We start from the raw sequence: 24,349 nt of genomic DNA on the forward strand, positions 1-24,349 counted from the left end.
CTGGACCTGGAGTCAATGCAAACCAATTTTAATCTTCCTTCTCAGAGGAAATGGCAAAGAAGGCATTTTCCAGATCAATAACTGCATACTATGTACAATGTAATAACGATGCCACATGAGGCATAACAGCTCAGTTGGGGCTGCCAATTGATAAAATGTATGGCAGTACATCATTGTCTGCCATGATTCATCTGGATTTCTGCAGAGACCGTATCTGTGAACTGAAAGGCACTGATATTGGCAATTCCACCTAGGATGCAGTACTACTTCTCGTTAACTACCGTAGTGGACATTGTGATGTGATGCTCAAATTCCCCCTTCAGGAATCTCTTTGACTTATTTCCTCGACTGTCAAGTCTCTTTGGGAATTGCTGTGGCTGAACAGAGCCTCTTCACCCAAGGTCATGATTATTTTCCAAAGGAACCCCACATTGAATGACTGATCAATGCAGGGCATATAAAATTCCAGCTTCCTCACCTGGAAAACTGTGGAAGGTGATCCCAGCTTCAGAGGACCTCATGGAGTTGCTGAAGCCTTCACTGAAATTGTATCACAGCCCAAGTTTTCCTTTATCTGTTCCCGCTTCCTTCCTTCTGCTGGTGTTTATCTTGAATGCACTCCCTAATAAATCTCTTGCATAGTCTCATAGTCTGTGTCCTAGGGAGCCCAAACTATGGCAACTATCTTGATCAATAGGGGTATTATCAGGTTTTTTTAAAACTATAAATAAAGGTTCCAGAGAATGAATAGAAGGATTCTGCTGGCTATTAAGTACAACCACTTTTGTTTGCACCCAGAAACCAGGAAAATGAATCTATTGGTTGGGGTCCATAAATCTGTTATACCCACTTTGACTCAGACTTGGCCAGGACTATAACAGGGAGGCCATAATGACATTTTGGGTCCCTAGTAACAGTATCATCTCCGATGACTTATCCAACAGTCTTTGAAAGATCTGAGTATTCTTCTTTCCCCCAGAGTATTCACTTTCCCCCTGGTAAGTGAAAAAGGTATTGACACAGGAAGGGATGAAGGACAGGGCCAATAATTCAGTCTGACACAACAAGCATGAGAGTGTATAAAAGAACTAAGGGTAGGAGGGAAATTATTTTCTACTGAGTGGGCAGGGAGGTTCTCTCTGAAGAAGTGAAGTTTGAAATGAGACCTGGCTAATAAGTAGGAGTTAGCATAGGGAAGACTGGTGTAAAGAATGCTTCAGGCAAAGGACAAGCTTGTGGAAAGGCTCTGGAGGAGAAAAAGAACATAGCCCATTAAAAGAATGAAAAGATCAGTGTGGTCAAGCCTGGTAAACGAAATGGAGACAGCAGTGGAGATATGGGATTTGTGGGCTACACCAGGAATATTCAGAGTTACTGTCAAAAAGTTTGAGTTAAGAAAAGGTTTAGGATATCATAAGCCTTTGAGAAATGTGTATAAAATAAAACATTTGGGCAAATGTCTGTTATCCAATTTAAATAAAGATCCATTACTTCAACTTAAGAGCTCCCCTATTTAATGACATAATAAAGTATGAATAAGCCTCTCTTAGAGAAGCTACAGCTTCTACAAAACCCTAATATTTCCTTTTGGGTCATCTTCTTAAATATCATCCCCCAAATAATGTCCATTTTCATATTCCACCTATCCTGAAAGCAACACATACTTCAGGAAAGTCTCTCTCCTTCCTGGCCTTTAATACATGATACCTGTGCCTCTCTTAGTATACAGAAGACTTCATACTGCAAAATGATTTATTCATATACATGTAGCACAACCATTCTTACATGAGATTTAGAACTGTCTACTTATCTCCCATTACAAAAGAAGATTTAAAGTTACCCAGGAGTAAACCCTGAGCACAGTCTGAAGTTCTTTCCAGAAAATATCCCCACCCTCATCCCATCAAATGCCATAGATAAGGAAAGTAAAGTTTTTCCAGAAAGTACCTTCACCCCCATCCTATCAATGATGAGGGTGGGCATAGATGAGGAAAGACTGAAGCAAAGAAGCTAAGAAGAAAGTATGTTCATCCCTACATTTTGACTCCATTAAAGCAATAAACTGATTGTTCTCAAATATCAGCTACTGTGAATACTGCTAAATGATAGCGCATGATTTTGTATTTTTGTCTCTTTAAAAGATAACTATTTAAACAGAATTAGAAACCATTCTGTCTCTCTCTCTCTCTCCCTCCCTCTCTGGTTTATAACATAAATAAGCAAATTGTATGACAACAATAGAATAGGGGTTAAAGGTGAGGGGAAGAAGTGTAATATTATAAGGATTTTTATACTAAATATGAATTGTTATATTATATAACAGTAGTCTGCCATAAGTTAAAGATGGATACTGTAAGCCAGGGTAGCAAATTTTTCTTTAAAGAGCAGATAGTAAATAGTTTAGACTTGTGGGCCATATAGTATTTATCACAAATGCCCCACTTTCACTGTTTTAGCTTGAAAGGAGCCATATGCAATGTAAATGAATGGGTGTGGATGCCTTCCAGTAATAGTTGATTTACAGAAACAGACCCACAGGCCATAGTTTGCCAACTCCTACTATAAACATTAAATCAGTCACTAAAATAAAATTTTTAAAAAAGAGTTCTAGCTAGTGATCAAAGAAAGATAATACAATGGGATCATAATAAATACTTAATTAACTCAAAAGAAGCATTTTAAAAAGGACAAAGAAAGGAAAAACAAATTGTGCAAATAGAAAACACATAGCAAGATGCTAGACTTAAACCAATCATATCATTATTCACATTAAATATAAATGGTTTAAATACATCAATTAAAATGTAAATATGGCCAAATTTGGGTAAAACAGTGACACCCAACTATATCCTGTTTACAATTAAGTCACTTCAAATATAAAGACAGAAATTGATTAAAAGTAAAAGAATGGGAAAAGTTATACCATTCTAAAACTAGTCAAAATACAGATAGAGTGGCTATATTACTATTAGAGAAAGTAGATTTTAGAGCAAAGAATTTAGCCAGAGTAAAAGTTATTTCATAATTAAAAAGTGACCAATTAAGAGGGAATAACAGTCATAAACCCTGTGCATCTAACAACTTTAAGAGATCCAAAACAAAAACTGATAGAATTGCAAGAAGAAATAGAAAATTTTAGTCACAGATTGCAATACTCCTGTCTCAATAATTGGTAAAATACGTAGACAGAAGAAAAATTTCTATATGAAAGGCATTAACTATCTGATCAACCAACTTGGTCAGTTGGCCAGTGACAAAATACATTTTCCCCCCAATCACCCCAGAGCATTTGTCAACATAGACTATATTCTGGATTATAAAAATAGTATCAATGAATTTTAAATAATTGAAGTTATACAAAATGTATGTGCTATGACCACAGTGGAATTAAATTAGAAATCAATAACACAATAATATCTGGAAAATAGCCCAATACTTAGAAACCACATAACACACTTCTACATAACTCACAAGTCAAAGAATAAACCAAAAGAAAAAATAGAATGCATTTTGAACTGACTGAAAATGAAACTACAACATATTAAAATTTGGGGAAACATGCTAAAACATTATTTAGGGGAAACCTATAGTACTAAATCTTTATATTAGAGAGTGACAAAAGTCTCAAACCAGTGAACTCAGCTTCCAATTTATAAAATTAGAAACAAGCAAGTGAAAATCCATAAAAGTAAAAACTAGGAAATAATAAATATGATATCAAAAATGAAATAGAAAAATAGTAGAGAAAATGAGTAAACCAAAGCCTGATTCTGTGAGATCAATAAAATTGATATACCTATAGTCAGACTGATCAGGAAAAAAGAGAGAGAGACAGATGGCACAAATCACCAACATCTTATGTTAAAAAGACATATGTTAAAAGGAAAATAAAGGTCATACAGATATTTAAAAGATAACATTATGAAAACACTTTATGCCAAGAAATTTGACAACTTAGATGGAAATAGACAAATTCTTTGAAAAATACAAATTACCAAACTGCCAAAACTCACTCAAGAATAAATATGTAATCTGAATAGCTCTATATCTATTAAAGAAATGAAATTTGTGCTTAAAAATCTTACAACAAAGAAACTGCCAAGTCCAGATGACCCCACTGGTGAAGTCTACAAAACATTTATGGAAGAAATAATACCAGTTCAATACAAACTCTACTAGAAAGTTGAAAAGGGGGGATTATTTCCCAACTCGTTCTATATGAGGGTCAGCACTACCCTGGTATCAAAATTAGACAATTACAAGAAAACTTCAGATCAATATCCCTCACCAGCATAGATGTAAAAATCTTAAGCAAGATTTTAGTTAATTGAATCAAACAATATATAAAAAGGAAAATAAACACAGTCAATTGGAGTTTAGCCTAGGAATGCAAAGTTAGTTTAACATTCAAATTCAACCTTTGAAACTACACAACTCTGATTAAAGAAATCAAAGAAACATAAAATATATAAAATGAAGAGATATCCCCTATATGTGGATAGCAAGATTCAATAGTGTCAAAATTTCAGTTCTTCCCAACTTAATCTATAGATTCAACACAATTCAAATCAAAATCCAAGGAAGTTCTTTTGTAAATATTGACAATCTGTTTCTAAAATTTAATTGGAAAGGCAATACACAAAGTTGAAAAATGGAGACTACTGGACTTAAGACTTACTGCAAAGCTACAGTAATCAGCACAGTGTAGTATTGACAGAAGAGTAGACAAATAGACCAATGGAACAGAAATAGATCTATGCAAATACAGTCAACTAGTATTGAAAAAGGAGCAAACAGAATTTAATGAAGAAAAGAGAGTCTTTTCAACAAATGTTGCTGGAAACACTGGACATTCAAAAAATACAAAAATATCAAAAATACCAAAAAACTGAATCTAGACACAGACTTTATGCCTCTCACAAAAATTATCTCAAAATGGATCATAAGCATCAATGTAAAATGCAAAATTTTAACATTCCTAGAAGATAAAATATAAGAAATCCTAGGTGACCTTGGGTTCAGTGATTACATTTAAGGTACACCAAAAGCATGATCTGTGAGAAAAAATATTGATTAAAATGGACTTGAGTAAGATTAAAAACTAATGCAAAAGACACTGTTAAGAGAATGAAACAACTCACAGCCTGGGGGAGGGGAAGTAGACATCTTTGCAAAACAAACATCTGATAAAAGACAGATAGCCAAAATATACAAAGTACACTTAAAACTCAACAATAATAGGAGAAGCCAAGATGGCGGAACAGCTTGGAAGTTTTTTGTGTGTCTTCTGTACATTAAATAGGGCCAGACCAACATTAAACCATCCTGCATACCTAGAACACTGATTGGAGGATTACACAACAATCTGTGCAACCTGAACCACAGAATTCAGCAGGTACATGGCGCAGAGAGGTGAACTTGGGGAGAGAGAAGCCGGGGCAGGCAAGGAGCCACTTTTGTGGGTGGAGAGGAGGGAGACCAGGGGAAGAATACAGAAAAAGCACCCCTACCCAAAAGCAGCTGGAGAGAAAGTAGAAAATTCAAAACAGCCGCAGGGACTAAACTAAAAAGGGAGAAAGGAGAAAGAGAGGGTTGAAATTCCATTAAGATTATAAACAAGGGGAGCACAAAGGCTGCAACTCCACAGCTCAAAACCTGGTGGTGCTCTGGTGGGAAGGGTGAATCCCCAGGAACAGAGTGGGGTCTGGGAGTTTCTCGGGCCACACAGGGAAAAGCGGTTCCACTGCTGGAAGGACATTTGGTAGAGACTGTTGAAGCTACCTGGTCCCAGCAGACCCCAGAGAACATCCAGACTGGTGCTGGAACAAAGTCATTAAGGGTGAAGCCTGGTGTCGGATGTGTGTTGTGATTTCCCATAATCCCTGAAACGCTGCTGCTACACTGTCTCATGAACTTCTTCCAGGGCAGGCTGGCACCTGGCCACAGTCTCAGGGCACTTGCAGCAGCAGGGTCCCGCAAGCTTTCCTGGGTGAAGCCGACACTTGGCCATTGTTCATTCAGCCATTGCTCGGTGAGACCCTCCCACAGAGGGGTAGAACAGGTCAAAGCCACAGTCCTTTGGAAGTAAGGGGCCAGGGAAGGCAGCCGCATATGAGACAAAACTCAGGAGAGAAGTATTGCCTGGGGCTTGGTCATGGAGAGTGAAAAAGGGGGGAGTGGAAGAGAGCTAAAGACAGAGGAAAGGTACGCGATTGCTATCCAGAACAGACTGGGTACATGGGTGACATCATTTTCACCACTCCCACGCATGCGCATATGCACCTGTGAGCCTCACAACAATCCACCCCAGTAGGCTAGCAGTGTCATCTAGTAAAGAACAGAGCCGTTGCACTGAGCCCTGCCCAACTGGGCCAACCTCGCTCTTCATGAAGACAAGTCTCACCACCTATTTAGTTTACGGACTATAAAGCATTTCATAGTCTGACTTCAAGGGGAAAACGAAGGAATTTCAGTCCTATTTCAATCTGTTAGCAGGTCCATCTATTTGATTTTCTTTTTTTTTTCTCTCTTTTTCACTTCTTTTCTTGAATACACAGAATAAAAATTCATTTTTATTTTAAATAAATAATTTTATTTATTTATTTATTTACTAAATAAATTTAGTAAATAAATTTTACTTTAGTAAAATTTTAGTAAATTTTAGTAAACTTTAGTAAATTTTACTTTAGTAAAAAAATTTTACTAAATTTATTTATTTATTTATTTATTTACAATTTTTTTACTGTATTTTTTACTTTTGTGTAAATTTTTTCAAATTCTATTTTACGTCCATCATTTTATTTTAGTCTACTACAGTGTATTCACTTTTCAAATTTTCAAACGATTTCCTTTTTTTCTTTTTTCTTTTTCTTTTTTTCTCTTTTTAGTTTCTTTTCTTTTTCTTGAATATAGAAAAAGAAAAAATTCATTTTTATTTTCAATTTCTATTAAAAATATTTTTCTTTAATTTTTTGATACTATATTCTTTACTTTTGTGTAAATTTTTTCAAATTCTATTTTACTCCCATCATCTCATTTTAGTATACTTCAGTGTACATTGTTTTCAAAGTCTCCAACGATTTCCTTTTTTTTCATCCACTCCCTTTTTTTCTCTAATCTGTCAAGCCACTTTCAACACCCACACCAAAACACATGTAGGATCTAGCATCATTTATTCAATTTGTGTGTGTGTGTGTTTAATTTTTTAATTTTAATGTTTTTTTAATTTAAATTTTTTTATTTTAATTTTTCTACCTCATTAATTCCTTTTCTCTGTATAAAATGGCAAAATGAAGGAATTCACCCCAAAAGAAAGAGCATGAAGAAACGACAGCCAGAGATTTAACCAACATAGATACAAGCAAGATGTCTGAACCAGAATTTAGAATCACAAGAATAGGACTACTAGCTGAAGTTGAAAATAGATTAGAATCGCTTTCTGCAGAGATAAAAGAAGTAAAAAATAGCCAGAATGAAGTTAAAAATGCTATAACTGGGGCGCCTGGGTGGCTCAGTCGGTTAGACGTCCGACTTCGGCCCAGGTCACGATCTCACGGTCCGTGGGTTCGAGCCCCGCGTTGGGCTCTGGGCTGATGGCTCAGAGCCTGGAGCCTGCTTCTGATTCTGTGTCTCCCTCTCTCTCTGCCCCCCCACCCCCCGTTCATGCTCTGTCTTTCTCTGTCTCAAAAATAAATAAACGTTAAAAAAAATTTTAAAAAAAATGCTATAACTGAGCTGCAAACACGGATGGATGCTGTGGTGGCAAGGATGGCTGAGGCAGAACAGAGAATCAGCCATAGGACAAACTTATAGAGAATAATGAAGCAGAAAAAAAGAGGGAGATTAAGGCAAAAGAGCACGATTTAAGAATTAAAGAAATCAGTTCCTCATTAAAAAGGAACAACATCAGAATCAGAGGGGTCCCAGAAGAGGAAGAGACAGAAATAGGCGTAGAAGGGTTATGTGAGCAAATCATAGCGGGAAATGTTCCTAACCTGGGGAAAGACACAAACATCAAAATCCAGGAAGCATAAAGGACCCCCATTAGATTCAACAAAACCCAACCATCAACAAGGCATATCATAGTCAAATTCACAAAATACTCAGGCAGGGAGAGAATCATGAAAGCAACAAGGGAAAAAAAGTCCCTAACCTACAAGGGAAGACAGATCAGGTTTGCAGCAGACCTATCCACAGAAACTTGGCAGGCCAGAAAGGAGTGGCAGGATATATTCAGTGTGCTGGATCAGAAAAATATGCAGCCAAGAATTCTTTATCCAGCAAGGATGTCATTCAAAATAGAAGGAGAGATAAAAAGTTTCCCAGACGAACAAAAATTAAAGGAGTTTGTGACCACTAAACCATCCCAACAAGAAATTTTAAGGGGGACTCTCTGAGGGGAGAAAAGATGAAAAAAAGATATATGTATATAGAAATACATACATACATACATACCAAAAGAAACAAAGATTAGAAAGGACCAGAGAACACCACCAAATATTCCAACTCTACAAGCATCATACTGGCAATAAGTTCATATCTTTCAGTACTCACTCTAAACATCAGTGGACTCAATGCTCCACTCAAAAGACATAGGGTAACACAATGGATAATAAACAAGACCCATCTATATGCTGTTTACAAGACACCCACTTTAGCCCTAACGACACCTTCAGATCAAAAATAAGGGGACGAAAAACCATCTACAATGCTAATGGTCAACAAAAGAAAGCCAGAGTAGCCATCCTTATATCAGACAATCTAGACTTTAAAATAATGACTGTATCAAGAGATGCAGAAAGGCATTATATGATAATCAAGGGGTATAGCCACCAAGAAGACATGACAATTGTAAACATTTATGCACCAAATGTGAAAGCACCCAAATATATAATAAATCAACTAATCACAAACATAAAGAAACTCATCAATAGTAACACCATAATAGTAGGAGACTTCAACACCCCACTGGCAGCAATGGACAGATCATCTAATCAAAAAATCAACAAGGAAACAATGGCTTGGAATGACACACTGGACCAGATGGACTTACAGATATATTCAGAATATTTCACCCTAAAGCAGCAGAATATACATTCTTCTCCAGTGAACACAGGATGTTCTCCAGAATAGACCATATACTGAGACACAAAACAGCCCTAAGTAAGTACAAGAAGATCGAGATCATACCATGCATATTTTCAGACCACAACACTATGAAACTCGAAATAAACCACAAGAAAAAATTTGGAGAGGTAAAAAATACTTGGAGACTGAAGAACATCCTATTAAAGAATGAATGGGGTAACCAAGCAGTTAAAGAGGAAATTAAAAAGTACATGGAAACCAATGAAAATGATAACACAGCCAAAACCTCTGGGACACAGCAAAGGTGGGCATAAGAGGAAAGTATATAGCAATCTAGGCCTTCCTAAAGAAGGAAGAAAGATCTCAGATACACAACCTAACCTTATGCCTTAAGGAGGTAGAAAAAGAACAGCAAATAAAACCCAAACCAGGAGAAGACAGGAAACAATAAAGATTAGAGCAGAAATTAATGCTATTGAAACAAACGAAAAAAAAAAAAAATGTAGACCAGATCAATGAAACCAGAAGCTGGTCCTTTGAAAGAATTAACAAAGTTGATAAACCACTAGCCAGTTTGATCAAAAAGAAAAAGCAAAGGACCAAAATAAATAAAATCAACAATGAAAGAGGAAAGATCACAACCAACACAGCAGAAATAAAAACAATAATAAGAGAATGTTATGAGCAATTATATGCCAGCAAAATGGGCAATCTGGAAGAAATAGAAAAATTCCTAGATACATATACACTACCAAAACTGAAACAGGAAGAAATAGAAAATTTGAACAGACCCATAACCCGTAAGGAAATTGAATTCATAATCAAAAATCTGCCGAAAAACAAGAGTCCAGGGCCAGATGGCTTTCCAGGGGAATTCTACCTAACATTTAAGGAAGAGGTAACACCTATTCTCTTGAAGCTGTTCCAGAAAATAGAAATGGAAGGAAAACTTCCAAACTCTTTCTATGAAGCCAGCATTACCTTGGCTCCAAAACCAGACAGAGATTCCACTACAAAGGAGAACTATAGACCAATTTCCTTAATGAACATGGATGCAAAAATCCTCAACAAGATACTAGCCAACCAGATCCAACAATACATTAAAAAAATTAGGGGCACCTGGGTGGCGCAGTCGGTTAAGCGTCCGACTTCAGCCAGGTCACGATCTCACGGTCCGTGAGTTCGAGCCCCGCGTCAGGCTCTGGGCTGATGGCTCGGAGCCTGGAGCCTGTTTCTGATTCTGTGTCTCCCTCTCTCTCTGCCCCTCCCCCATTCATGCTCTGTCTCTCTCTGTCCCAAAAATAAATAAATAAATAAAAAATTATTCACCACAACCAAGCAGGATTTATACCTGAGATGCAGATCTGGTTCAATAGCTGCAAAACAATTAACGTGATTCATCACATCAATAATAGAAAGGACAAGAACCATATGATCCTCTCCAAAGATTCAGAGAAAGCATTTGACAAAATAAAGCATTGTTTCTTGATAAAGACCCTCAAGAAAGTAGGGGTAGAAGGAGCATACCTCGAGATCAGAAAAGCCATATATGAACGACCCAATGAGAATATCATCCTCAATGGGGAAAAACTGAGAGCTTTCCCCCTAAGGTCAGGAACAAGACAGGGATGTCTACCCTCACCACTGTTATTCAACATAGTATTGGAAGTTTTAGCCTCTGCAACCAGACAACACAAAGAAATAAAAGGCATCCAAATTGGCCAGGAGGAGGTCAAACTTTCACTCTTCGCAGATGACATGATACTCTATATGGAAAAACCAAAAGATGCCACCAAAAAACTGCTAGAATTGATTCATGAATTCAGCAAAGTTGCAGGATATAAAATTAATGCACAGAAATCGGTTGCATTCCTATACACCAACAATGAAGCAACAGAAAGAGAAATCAAGGAATCGATCCCAGTTACAGTTGCACAAGAAAATCATAAAATACCTAGGAATAAATCTAACCAAAGAGGTGAAAAATCTATACACTGAAAACTATAGAAAGCTTATGAAAGAAACTGAAGAAGACACAAAAAAAAATGGAAAAAGATTCCATGCTCCTGGATAGGAAGAACAAATATTGTTTAAATGTTGGTACTACCCAAAGCAATCTATGTATTCAATGCCATCCCTATCAAAATAACACAAGCATTCTTCACAGAGCTAGAACAAATAATCTTAAAATTGGTATGGAACCAGAAAAGACCCCAAATAACCAAAGCAATCTTGAAAAAGAAAACGAAAGCGGGAGGCATCACAATCCCAGACATCAAGCTGTACTACAAAGCTGTAATCATCAAGACAGTATGGTACTGGCACAAGAACAGACACTCAGATCAATGGAACAGAATAGAAAACCCAGAAATGAACCCACAAACGTATGGACAACTAATCTTTGACAAAGCAGGAAAGAATATCCAATGGAATAAAGACAGTCTCTTCAGCAAGTGGTGCTGGGGAAACTGGACAGCAACACGCAGAAGAATGAACCTGGACCATTTTCTTACACCATACACAAAAATAAACTCAAAATGGATGAAAGAACTCAATTTAAGACAGGAAGCCATCAAAATCCTCAAGGAGAAAGCAGGCAAAAACCTCTTTGATCTTGCCCTCAGCAACTTCTTACTCAACACGTCTCCGGAAGCAAGGGAAACAAAAGCAAAAATGAACTGCTGGGACCTCACCAAAATAAAAAGCTTCTGCACAGTGAAGGAAACAATCAGCAAAACTAAAAGGCAACCGACAGAATGGGAGAAGATATTTGCAAACGACATATCAGATAATGGGTCTGTATCCAAAATCTATAAAGATCTTATCAAACTCAACACCCAAAAAACAAATAATCCAGTGAAGAAATGGACAAAAGACATGAATAGACACTTCTCCAAGGAAGACATCCAGATGGCCAACCAACACATGAAAAAATGCTCATCACTCATCATCAGGGAAATACAAATCAAAACCACCATGAGATATCACCTTACACCTGTCAGAATGGCTAACATTAAGAACTCAAGCAGCAACAGATGTTGGGGAGGATGCGGAGAAAGAGGATCTCTTTTGCATTGTTGGTGGGAATGCAAGCTGGTGCAGCCAGTCTGGAAAACAGTATGGAGGTTTCCTCAAAAAACTAAAAATAGAACTACCCTACCACCAGCAATTGCACTCCTAGGCATTTATCCACGGGATACAAGTGTGCTGTTTTGAAGGGGCACATGCACCCCCCTGTTTATAGCAGCACTATCAACAATAGCCAAAGTATGGAAAGAGCCCAGATGTCCATCGATGTATGAATGGATAAAGAAGATGTGATATATATATATATATATATATATATATATATATATATATATATATATATACACACAATGGAGTATTACTTGGCAATCAAAAAGAATGAAATCTTGCCATTTGCAACTACGTGGATGGAACTGGAGGGTATTATGCTAAGTGAAATTAGTCAGAGAAAGACAAATATCATATGACTTCACTCATACGAGGACTTTAAGAGACAAAACAGATGAACATAAGGGAAGGGAAACAAAAATAATATAAAAAAAGGGAGGGGGACAAAACAGAAGAGATTCATAAATATGGAGAACAAACTGAGGGTTACAGGAGGGGTTGTAGGAGGGGGATGGGCTAAATGGGTAAAGGGCACTAAGGAATCTACTCCTGAAATCATTGTTGCTCTATATGCTAACTAATTTGGATGTAAATTTTAAAAAATTAAAAATAAAATAAAATAAATGTTTTTGAAGAATTGAGGTGCCTGGGTGGCTCAATAAATTGAGCATCTGACTCTTGACTTCTGCTCAGGTGATAGTCCCAGGATCATGGGATTGAGCCCTGTGTTGGGCTCTGCACTGAGCATGGAGCCTGCTTGCTTAAGACTCTCTCTCTCTCTCTCTCTCTCTCTCTCTCTCTCTCCCTCCTTCCCTCCCTCCCTCTCTCTCTCTCTTTCTGTCTCTCTTCCCCTCTCCCCTTCCCACGCATACTCTCTCTCTAAAATAAAAAATAATAATAAAAATAAAATAAAAACAAAAATTTCAAAAGAATGACTCAGAGAACTTCTTAATGAATATGCCCTGAACCTTACCCCTAGAGCTCCTAATTTTGTAAACCTGAGATAAAGTCCAGGAATCTGCATTTTTACCAGACATCCAGGTTAATTCTAGTGGGTATCTGAAACACTGTCCTAATATATAAGCAGCAAAATTAAGAGTAACCTCATAGATGCAAACCCCAAGGACCTTCCAGGGAAAGCATAATAGCCTGAGAAGACTAGAAACAGAACAGGGAAGTATCTCTCAATGGCATGACAGAGAAGATCTCACAAGTCCCTCCATCTGTAGGATAAATGGCATCAAGAAGTGTGGTGTTTTAGTATTATAAGAGCATTTCAGATTCCTTCTTTTTTATCATTTAATATTTGGTGTGAGTTACATTTTGTTGAACTGCAAAGAGAACTAGCCTATATTATGTTTTTCTCAGCAGCTCTAAGAGATGACACTTTATCAATGTGATGATTTCATCTGTCAACTTGGGTACCTTATAGTATCTAGTTGTTTGGTAAAGCACAAGTCTAGATGTTGATGTGGAGGTTTTTGGTTTTTTAAAGATATGATTAACATTGAAATCAGTAGACTTTGAGTAAAACAGATTACCTTACATAATGTGGATGGGACTCATCTAATCAGTTAAGAGAAAATACTTAGGTCCCCTGAGGAGAAAGGAATTATTCCTCCAGACTTTCCTCAGACTCCTGACTGCAGCATCAATCTTTCCCTGGGCCTCCAGTCTTCTGGTCTCCCATACAGAGTTCAGACTTACCAGCCCCCATAATTGCATGTGCCAATTTATTCTATTCTATTCTATTCTATTCTATTCTATTCTATTCTATTCTATTCTATTCACTTATTTGAGAGAGAGAGAGAGAGAGAGAGAGAGCGAGCAGGGGAGAGGGGCAGGGGAGGAGGAAGAGAGGAGAGAGTCAGAGAGAGAGAGACAGACAGAGTGAGATAGAGAGAGAATCTTAAGTAGGCTCCACATGTAGCACAGAGCCTGATGTGGGCTCAATCCCACTACACTGGGATACTGACCTGAGCTATAATCAAGGGATGGATGCCCAACCAACTGAGCCAAACAGGTGTCCCCCAATATCTTTCTTTTTCTTTAATGTTTATTTATTTTTTAGAGAGAGAGAGGCAGAGTGTGAGGGGGAAGGGGCAGAGAGAGAGGGAGACACAGACTCTGTGCTGACAGAGCCTGAAGTGGGGCTTGAACTCACAAGTGGTACCCAGGGCTCGAACTCACATGCCTGCGATCATGACCTGAGCCGAAGTCACATGCTTAACCAACTGAGCCACCCAGGCGCTCTCCCCCCACCCAGTTTCTTAAATAAAACTCTAGTTTTCTCCCTCCCCTGCCCTACACACAATTTTTTTCTATTTTTCTGGAGAACTCTTAGTAAAATAATAATATCCCATGAAACTAATCACTATGAGACCCTTTAAAATATTCATAAATTTGGATGTGGCCATATGATTGTGACTCATACACATTTGAACACATCAACTTTACATCATTTACATCCTTATACCTTTCCAGTGCCTGATACATGTTCAGTATCCACAAGGTATCTGAATGAACTAATGTGTTTCTCTTTATGGACTCCAGTGGGACTGCATGTGGTTGATTGTCTTCTTTGCATCTGCTAATTCTGATCATGTCTATGCCAGGTAGACTTAACCAAGGAAGGACCTAGAAAAGACCCTATTACTCATCCCTGATTTCACTTTATAGGCCTGATCTTTAAACATTGTCTCACAATTTTCTAAAAACAAATTCTTATACTTTGTATTATAATCTGGCCACACAAGCTATTCTGTTTTCTCTGACTTTCTTGCCTTGAATTTTTATCCTTTCTCATTTTATGAGTAATGACTTTGGCTACTCAAGAGTGGCCCTTATTCAGTTATCCATGTCTATGGAAAGGGATGATTTTGCTGATTCCTCCAAGCCACTTCATTATGCTAACTTTTTATTTGCATATATTAAGGGGAGGGAAAGAAAGGTGTGGTCTTTAAGTCCCAAGTCATAATCATCCCACTTTCAACTCCAAACAGGACAAGAAACCCCTGATCATTACTCTACCATAGACCTTCCTTCATAAATGGCCCAGTAGATGAAAGCATTTGTACCTCAGATGGGGAGCTCTCTGTGTTGGGGGTCTATGTAAAGCACTGAGCTGACAGAATTAAAGCTGGTCATTAGCTAGGTTATACTGTGTTCCATAAGAGAAGTAAAAGAAGTTACTTAACAACACAAAATGTTGGGGTGATGAAAGACCTCTTTTTAGTGTTGTATTTTGTCTTTATTCATTAGATTTGTGATATTTGGGAGAGCTGAATGTCTAACTTCCAGGGTCTAGCATAGAAGCTAACTCATAGTCTATGCTCCATTGATGCTTATGTAAAGATGGGAGGAAAGAAAGGAGGAGGAGAAGTGAGAGTGGGTCTAAAGCTTAGTGATTTGATTTATCACCAGTAAATATGGTCACAAGCAACATTTGAGAACCCAAACCCAACAGTAAGGGATACTGTGGAACATGAGGCAGGGAGCTTCTCCAGGCTCCTGAGATGGTGTAGGCTTTTCTCTCCTTTTCTGTCTCTTCCTGGATCCATGGAATAAATTGAGCCACAGACACAAACATACCAGGCCTCCCCCTGAAGCCAGATCTTATGCCCCAACTGAAGACACCCACTTGGAAGAGCCTCTGGGTTCCATGGATAGTACAGACCATAGGTGCCCCACTGTCTCCCTGAGAATGAGAGAATGAACAAGGTACAGTCTGCAAGAAATCAACAGTAGCTCTAGCAAGAGGGCAGGATAAGAGGGTCCTAGTGGCATGGGTTAGGGGCTTCACTCCTGGGCTTTCTCCTGAGAACCTAGAAAATAGAGGGGCATATGGAGGATGGGGCTGAGGCAGGGGCCAAGTACCTGGCAATTGCCTTTGGTGCCTGGTTCCTTCCAAGCACAAACCATGTTCCTGGAGAGCTGATCTACCCTCTTGCTGCATTCTTTCCAGCTAATCTGCAGCACTCTCATCTTCTGCAGGTACATGTTTAAGTTGTCATGTTGGTCTGGGAAATGAGGAAGCTAGTGTGAGAATGAGTGCCAAATCAACCACTGAAGGTGACAAGCCTATGAATGATCAGGGTTGAAGTCATGGAATGATGCAAACACTTAGCAAATCACAATGTAGGAAGGCCTTAAAGGTGACCTAATGGAATGCTCCACTCAATCCAATAAGTGAATTCTTCATTTATGCTTATATTTATTCCTTTTGGGAAACTCATTTCCTCTGGAACAGCCTACTAACCCCCCTAGCACCAGCTCCTGCCATAAAAACATAGGATGAGTTTTCTCCATGCCCCCCCCCCCATCTCCCCACAGCCATGCTTGGTCCTTGTGCAGAGATTCAGAATAGCCCAGTTTCTTAGTGTTTTCCAATGTCTCTGCCAGGCCAGTGGAGGAACCAGGAAAATGACACACCTGTAAGAGCCAACTTGTGGAAGGTAAACAACTAATTCTAGAGCAACTTCTGGTCTTCCCCCCATCCTACTCCCACCCTCCCAGAGTTTCTCCCTGTTTGGCCAGCCTTGTGACCTGGGAAAGGAGTGGAGTCATTGATGACAAAGATTGGTTGGGGAATCACTGGCTCAGTTATCTCAGGATGATGGTCAACATGGACTTCATCAAATGATAAACATATGGGGAAGTTCACATTGTAAAACAGTCCATGGAGGAAGAATCCAAACTGGTTTTCTAAAGGCCTCTGGGCTCCAAAAAATGACAACTCTCATGTTTTGAGATTCTTCTATATTCCAGGCTTTCATTAGGGACCTTACAAGTACAATTGCATCTAATTTAATCCACATAATGGATGTGAGGGTGACATTGCTGTCATTATACAGATGAGAAAAGGTAAAGGTGAGTAAGGTGAAGGAGCTAGCTAGCTCAAGATCGCAAAGTTAGAGTAGTGAGGCCAAAATCTTCCAGAGCAACATGCTTTCTAGCCCAGGGAAACCTAAATGTAAGCTTTCTATGGATTTTTAAGGGAAGGCTCATACCATATTCATAAGCTGTCACCCACTCTGCCATCCAACATCTGTCCCAGATCCTTTCCTTCTTCTGCAGGCAGATGGGCATTTTGAAGTTAGTGAATTTTACTGGTGTGGCAAGCAGGAGCAGGGAGAGATCACTGTCAAGGTGGGGTGGTTTATAATCTTTGTGAATAATTATCTTCTGCACTTGCTTTCTCTCCAAGCGGACGTCGCTGAATATTCTGGTTCCCATGACCACAGTAACATTTCCCAATGCTATTTCTAACCTAAAAAATGAATATAATAACTCCAAATTATAATAATACTTACACTGTATTTCACACTTGTAGACAAATTTATCAACAGTACAATTTACAACTGAATACTGAAAAATCCAAAGCAGTGGATGTGCAGTGGCCTAGAGAGTGGCTAGAGACAAGAGTGGCAGGAGTCAGCAGCCCAGACTCTGAGCTAGTGAATAATCAGCCCAGGGAAATTTCCTGGCTCAAGGAAATGGAATGAATAGATAGATAATAGAATGTGAATTCCTTGACAACAAAGAGTTTGACTGTCTTGTTTACCACTATATCACCAACACTTGGAATAGCACAATGGTAGGTGTTCATGAGTGTGTGTACAATGAACAAATACAGTGTATTGTCTACACATGTGGCGGGCAGAAGGGAAGACTTGTACTTATTTTCCATTACTGGGTGCATAGCTACAACTAGAAGTCAACCTTTGGATATGGCTCACTTAGAAGGAGAAAGTGGGTGTAGAGAAGATACTTTCTGGTACAAAGCCAATGGGAACAAACTGAGTTCATAAGCCTTGTGCACTAACCCGTTAAGCTACCCGGCCCAGACAAAAGGTAGAGAAGATTTGATGTAAATTAAGACAACGCTTCAGAAACTTACAGGGTTCTTGGGAAGCAATGTGCAGCTGTCAAAACCCACCACTGATGTATGATTGAGCCTCCACAGAGGTGTTTCCGTGAGATCTGGATACTCACTTGCCATGAGAACTCACCTTCCTGGACTTCAAACAATTCATGGAATCGTAACAATGATGAGTTTGAAAAGGCAGGTCGGTGGCCACATTGAACTTTGTCTGAGAGAGAAATGGAAGAGCCATTTGTACATAATGAGCACTGAGAAATCCTTTCTATCTAATATTCCCAGCATCTTCCTAGCTTAGACTAGTGCTAAAGTTGAGTGAAATAAGTGAGCAGGCACAGAGGGGACAGGTCTCAGAAAACACTAACAAAACACACCTCCAATGTCTGTCCCTCACATTCAAAAATAGCCGTGAGACCTGGAGAAGTCAGGGTGGAGATTCATTAGAGCTGTTAAGGGGTTGAGGTGACAATATGAAATGGCTAAAGATATGCAGGATCCATTCAGGAGATTGCAACCATGCAGAATTGGAAAAAGAAGAGTTAATATCAAGAATTTTAAACTATGACAGAGGAATAACTACAAAGGGCCAAGAGGACTCCAAGAATACCATAAAGTTAGGGGAGAGTGAAAGGACTCAACTTGGCAGGGGAGCTCCTCCCCAAGGTTGGGGTTCAGAAATCACTAGAGAATGTGTGTTTGCAGCCCAAGGGAAAATAGAAGTTTTTAAGTCCCTATTGCTATTAAAGCAGGAAACACCCCTCTGAAGTACAGCTGGAGTGAGGCTGGAACGTCCCTTCTAGTAACAAGTAGACAAGAGCAGGTGGGAACTTAGGTGTCAAGAGACTGTTCATCAGCTAGGGGTGTCAATGTCTATGTTGGAATTGCTGCTGTGAGGGGGTGTAGGAGATTGGAAGGATTGGGGGAGATGATCAAAGAAAAAGATATGACCACAAGGTGGCAGTAGCACACACATGCTTTATTTGAACAGGTTTGCATGCAGTAGAAGCCCATTAACAGCCTGAGACCATCCAGAGGCTAAGGTATGAGAGCTACCATCCAGAAGGGGAGGAGAACAAGGGAACTCCCAGGTGAAAGAGATCAGAGAAGGAGCTTAACATCTAGGTAATATTGCTCAGCGGCACAAATGGGAGTCTCTGAGTCAGAGAGCAATGAAGGGCAGCAGTGGTGTGGGGTGTTTATAATCACAGGCTTTATCATATCTGTGACTAGCAGATATTGGATGCAGTTTCATGGGGTATGCAAGACAGGCAGGCTCTAAACATCTAAACTGCTTAGTTATGTTGAAAATAAATGGATGTGTAAAAAATTAAGTTTGGGACCAGCAGGCTTTGAGCTAATGGGTATCAGCTTGATATGAAGAAATAAACAATCTATGGTCTAGTAGACAAAAGCCATTTTGGGGGCCATTGATATAACAGCAGATCAATAAACAGGGGACAGGGTCAAGCTTATAGAAGGACCCATGGCAGGAGCCAAGCACTATTGGATGTCCTCTCCCTCCAACAGTCATATTGTAGGAGCAAGGAAAAGCAAACAGAGGCATGCCAGACAGAACCAGGAAAAATCGCCTTCCTTCTGCAGTATCTTTCTAGTACTTTCTACTGAGGATAATTTTTGTTTTACAGGTTAATTAAGATATAACTGACATATAACAGTGTGTAAGTTTAAGATGAACAGTGTGCTGATTTGATACATTTATATATTGCAAAATGATTACCACCATAGCGTTAACATCTCCACCACGTCCCATTATTACCATTTCTTTTTTGTAGTCAGAACATTTAAGAACTCCCCTCTCAGCAACTTCCAAGTATATAATACAGTATTATTAACTATAATCACCATGTTATACATTATGTCCCCAGAATTTATTCATCTTCTAACTGGAAATATGTATCCTTTGACCAACCTTTCCCCATTTCTCTCACCCTAGGCTACTGGTAACTACAATTCTATTCTGTTTCTATGAGCTTGTTTTTTCCAGATTCCATATATAAGTGAGATCATAAAGTATTTGTCCTCCTCTATCTGAATTATTTCACTCAGCATAATGCCTCAGGGTCCATTCATATTGTTGCAAATGGCAGTATTTCCTTATTTCTCATGGCTGAATAATTATCCATTCATCCATTGAAAGACACTTAAGTTGTTTCCATAATTTAGATATTGTGAATAATGCTGAAATGAACATCAAAATACAGACATCTCTTTGAGATTCTGTTTTAATTTCCTTTGGATATATACCCAGAAGTGGGATTGCTGGATCATACAGCACCTCTATTTACAATTTTTAAAGAAAACTCCATTCTGTTTTCCATAGTGGCTGCATTAATTTACATTCCTTCCAACAGTGCACAAGGGTTCCCTTTTTTCTACATCCTTGTGAATACTTGTTATCTCTTGTCTTTTTGATAAAAGCTATTCTAGCAGGTGTGAGGTGATATCTAATTGTGGTTTTGATTTGCATTCTCCTGATGATTAGTAATGTCAATGTATCTATTCATGTTTCATGTGTCTAGTTAACCATTTGTATGTCTTCTTTGGGAAAATGTCTGTTCAGTCCCTCTCTCCATTTTTTAAACAAAAAAATTTGGCTATTAAATTATATATTTATATTCTTTATATATTTTGGATATTAAGCCCTTACTGGGTATTTGATTTGCAAACATTTTCTCCCATTCAGTAGGTTATCTTTTAGTTTGTTGACTTTTTCTTTTGCTGAAGCATTTTAGTTTGCTATAGTTCCTCTTATTAATGTTTCCTTTTATTGCTTGTGTTTTGAGGGTCACAACCAAAAAATTTTTGTGAAGACCAATGTCACAGAACTTTTCCCCTTTGTTTTCTTATAAGAGTTTTATTGATGTTTAAGTCTTTAATCCATTTCAAGGGAATTTTGGTGTGTGGTATAAGGTATTCATTCATGTAATCATCTAGTTTTCCCAGAACCATTTATTTAAGAGACTGTTTTTCCCCACTGAGTATTCTTGGCTCCGTGTCAAATATTAGTTGACTATGTATGTGAGAGTTTATTTTTGGGCTGTCAATTTTTTCCCACTGGTCTTTGTGTCTGATTTTATTCACTATAGCTTTGTGTGATGTCTCCAAGTTTATTCTTTCTCAGAATTGCTTTAGCTATTCAGGGTCTTTGGTGATTCCATACAAATTTTAAGATTTTTCCTATTTCTGAGAAAAATGTTGGAATTTTGATAGAGATTACATTGCTTCCATAGATGATTTTGAGTAGTATGGAAATTTTAACAATATTAATTCTGATCCATAAAAATGGGCTATTTTTCCATTTGTTTGTGTCTTCAATTTTTTTCATCAAAGCCATAGTTTTCAGCGTAGAGATAATTCACCTTTTTGGTTAAATATATTCCTATTTTTGATGCTACTGTGAATGGGATTATTTTATTTCATTCTCAGATATATTATTGTTTGTCTATGGAAATGCAACTGATTTCTGTGTGTTGATCTTGTATCCTGAAAGTTTACTGAATTCATTGATTGTTTTTTTGGTGGAATATATGTATTTTCTATATATAAGACTACATCATCTGCAAACAAGACAATTTTACTTTTTCCTTTTTAGTTTGCAAGCCTTTTATTTTATTTTATTGCCTGATTTTTCTGGCTAGAACTTCCAGTGCCTTGTTGAGTAAGTGAGAATGGGTACCTTTGTCTTGTTCCTGGTCTTAAGAGGAAAAGCTTTCAATTTTTCTCCATACTCCATTGAGTATAATATTAGCAGTGGGTTTGTCATATATGGCCTTTATCATGTGGAGGAATGTTCCTTCCATACCCAATATGTTGAGCATTTGTATAATGAAATGATCATGTGTTTTGTCAAATGCTATTTCTGCATCTATTGAGATTTTTATCTTTCATTCAATTAATGTGGTGCATCACATGTATTGATTTGTGAACCTTGCTTTCATCCCAGGGATAAGTACCACTTGATCATGGTGTATCCTTTTAATGTGGTATTGATTTTGGTTTGCTAATATTTTGTTGAAAATTTGTATATCTAAATTCATTAGGGATATTGGTCAGAAGTTTTTTTTTTCTCTTATATCATCCTTATCTGGCTTTGGTATTAGAGTACACTGGCCTTATGAAATCAGTTTGGGAATATAATGAAATAATACAATTAGAGTTTTAAATAATTTTTTTCAGATGAAATTTAACTGAGGTAAAAATGGTCCTCATAAATTAAATAAAAAGTATTATGTCCCTGTGTCTAGTGAGTTCAGCTGATGTAACTTAAGCAAAGCCATGTCCCATACTTGAGGACCTTGTTGGGTGCTTATTCCCCAATAAGTACCTCTGAAAGTCACTTCTTGTTTTTCATGTTAGTTGTAGAGGCCACCAAATACATGACCTAAATATGTGTGTAAAATTCATACTTAAATTTGTAATTTTATGCTAAAACTTTATATTATTAAGATTCTAGATTCTATTGTGTGTTAATAACCACTGGGAATGGATTAAAATCATCTAAAAATTCCTTACAAAGTTGTTGAAACATCTAAATGTGATTCAATGTAAAATTCAAACTAAAGTATTTTCATCAAAACATGTCAGTATGCTTTATAAGTTCTTATTGAAATCCAGAAAATATTTAAAAAATAGAAACCTACTACTCTCGTATTAAAGTTTTTTTTTAATTTTATTTTTTATTTCGTATGGAAGTTTTAACAGTCAACTGTTTTAAGATGTATGTTCTGTTAATTCCAAATATTATTTAGGTTACATTTTATGGTGTTCTTAATTGGCTTTTAAATATTAGCTTACTAAGGGTGCTTGGGTGGCTCAGTTGGTTAAATGTCTGACTCTTGATTTTAACCCAGGTCATGATCCCAGGGTCATGGGATCGAGCCCTACATCAGGCTGTGCACTGAACGTGGAGTCTGCTTAAGATTCTCTCTCTCTCTCTCTCTCTCTCTCTCTCCCTCCTTTGAGAGGGAGACACAGAATCTGAAGCAGTCTCCAAGACCTGAGCTGTCAGCACAGAATCTAACATGGGGCTCGAACTCAGGAGCCACAAGATCATGACCTGAGCCAAAGATCATGACTGAGCCACCCAGGTGCCCTGATACATTGCATTTCCATTTTTATTTGTTTTGAGATTTTAAATTTTCTCTTTTGATTTCTTCTTTAACCCATTGGTTGTTCAGAAGTGCACTGTTTAGTTTCCACATATTTGTAGATTTTCCATCTTTCCTTTTCTTCATTTCTAACTTCATTCCATTGTGGTCAGAAAAGGTAGTTGATATTATTTCAATGTTCTTAAAACTTCTAAGATATTTTTTTTGTGTTTTATCATATAATCTATGCTATAGAAGTTCCCCTGTGCACTCCGGAAAAATATGTGTTCTGCTGCTGTTTGATAAAACATTCTATATATGTCTATTAAGTTTATTTGTTCTGGATTATGATTCAATTCCAATGTTTTCTTTTGATTTTGTCTGGGTGTCCTATCCATTGTTGACAGTAGGATGTTAAATTCTCCTATTGTTAATTACATGTCTATTTCTCTCTTTGTATCCATTAGCATTTGTTTAATATATTCCAGTGCTGCAATGGTGGGTGCATATATATTTACTATTGCTATATTTCTTGATGTATTGACTTTTTATTTTTATTTATTTTTATTTCTTTATTCTTCTTTTTTCTTAATTAAATATAATTCATTGTCAGATTGGTTTCCATACAGCACCCAGTGCTCATCCCAACAAGTGCCCTCCTTAATGCCCATCACACACTTTCCCCCTCTCCCCCACTCCCATCAACCCTCAGTTTGTTCTCAGTATTTAAGAGTCTCTTATGGTTTGCCTCCCTCCCTCTCTGTAACTCTTTCCCCCCTTCCCCTCCCCCATGGTCTCTGTTAAGTTTCTCAAGATTCATATATGAGTGAAAACATATGGTATCTGTCTTTCTCTGCCTGACTTATACTTTTTAATCATTATATAATATCCTTCTTTATCTCTTGTTATCTCTTTTGGCCTAAGGTATATTTTGTCTAATGCAAGTATGGCTACCTTCACTTTTCTTTTGTTTTCCACTTGCATGAAATCTCTTTTTCCATCCCTTTACTTTGAGTCTAGGTGTGTCTTTAGAGATAAAATGAGTTTCCTGTAGGCAGCATATAGTTAAGTCTTCTTTTTTTTTTTTTAATCCATCCAGACATTCTGTGCCTTTCCATTAATTAATTTAATTCATTTC

At 37.7% G+C, this 24,349-nt stretch overlaps 1 protein-coding gene across 8 annotated transcripts in view; it reads right to left on the minus strand.

Moving 5' to 3' along the window:
• Window positions 1-24,349, minus strand: part of LOC122217664 (serine protease-like protein 51) — a 63,688-nt gene that overhangs the window by 14,938 nt on the left and 24,401 nt on the right. For 4 of the 8 annotated variants that reach the window (XM_042934976.1, XM_042934974.1, XM_042934977.1 and 1 more), the window contains 4 exons: window positions 18,122-18,314; window positions 17,232-17,491; window positions 16,099-16,241; window positions 15,617-15,919 (listed from right to left, as the gene is read on the minus strand). In XM_042934976.1, coding sequence (XP_042790910.1) covers window positions 15,623-15,919; window positions 16,099-16,241; window positions 17,232-17,491; window positions 18,122-18,314 — 893 coding nt within the window. In that variant the 3' untranslated portion in view covers window positions 15,617-15,622. Of the gene's footprint in view, window positions 1-15,616; window positions 15,920-16,098; window positions 16,242-17,231; window positions 17,492-18,121; window positions 18,315-24,349 lie in introns of those variants that run through there. The other 4 variants (XM_042934980.1, XM_042934979.1, XR_006201611.1 and 1 more) reach the window with 3 other exon arrangements.

The sequence above is a fragment of the Panthera leo genome, chromosome B1 (assembly GCF_018350215.1).
Source record: "Panthera leo isolate Ple1 chromosome B1, P.leo_Ple1_pat1.1, whole genome shotgun sequence".
Lineage (NCBI taxonomy): Eukaryota > Metazoa > Chordata > Mammalia > Carnivora > Felidae > Panthera > Panthera leo.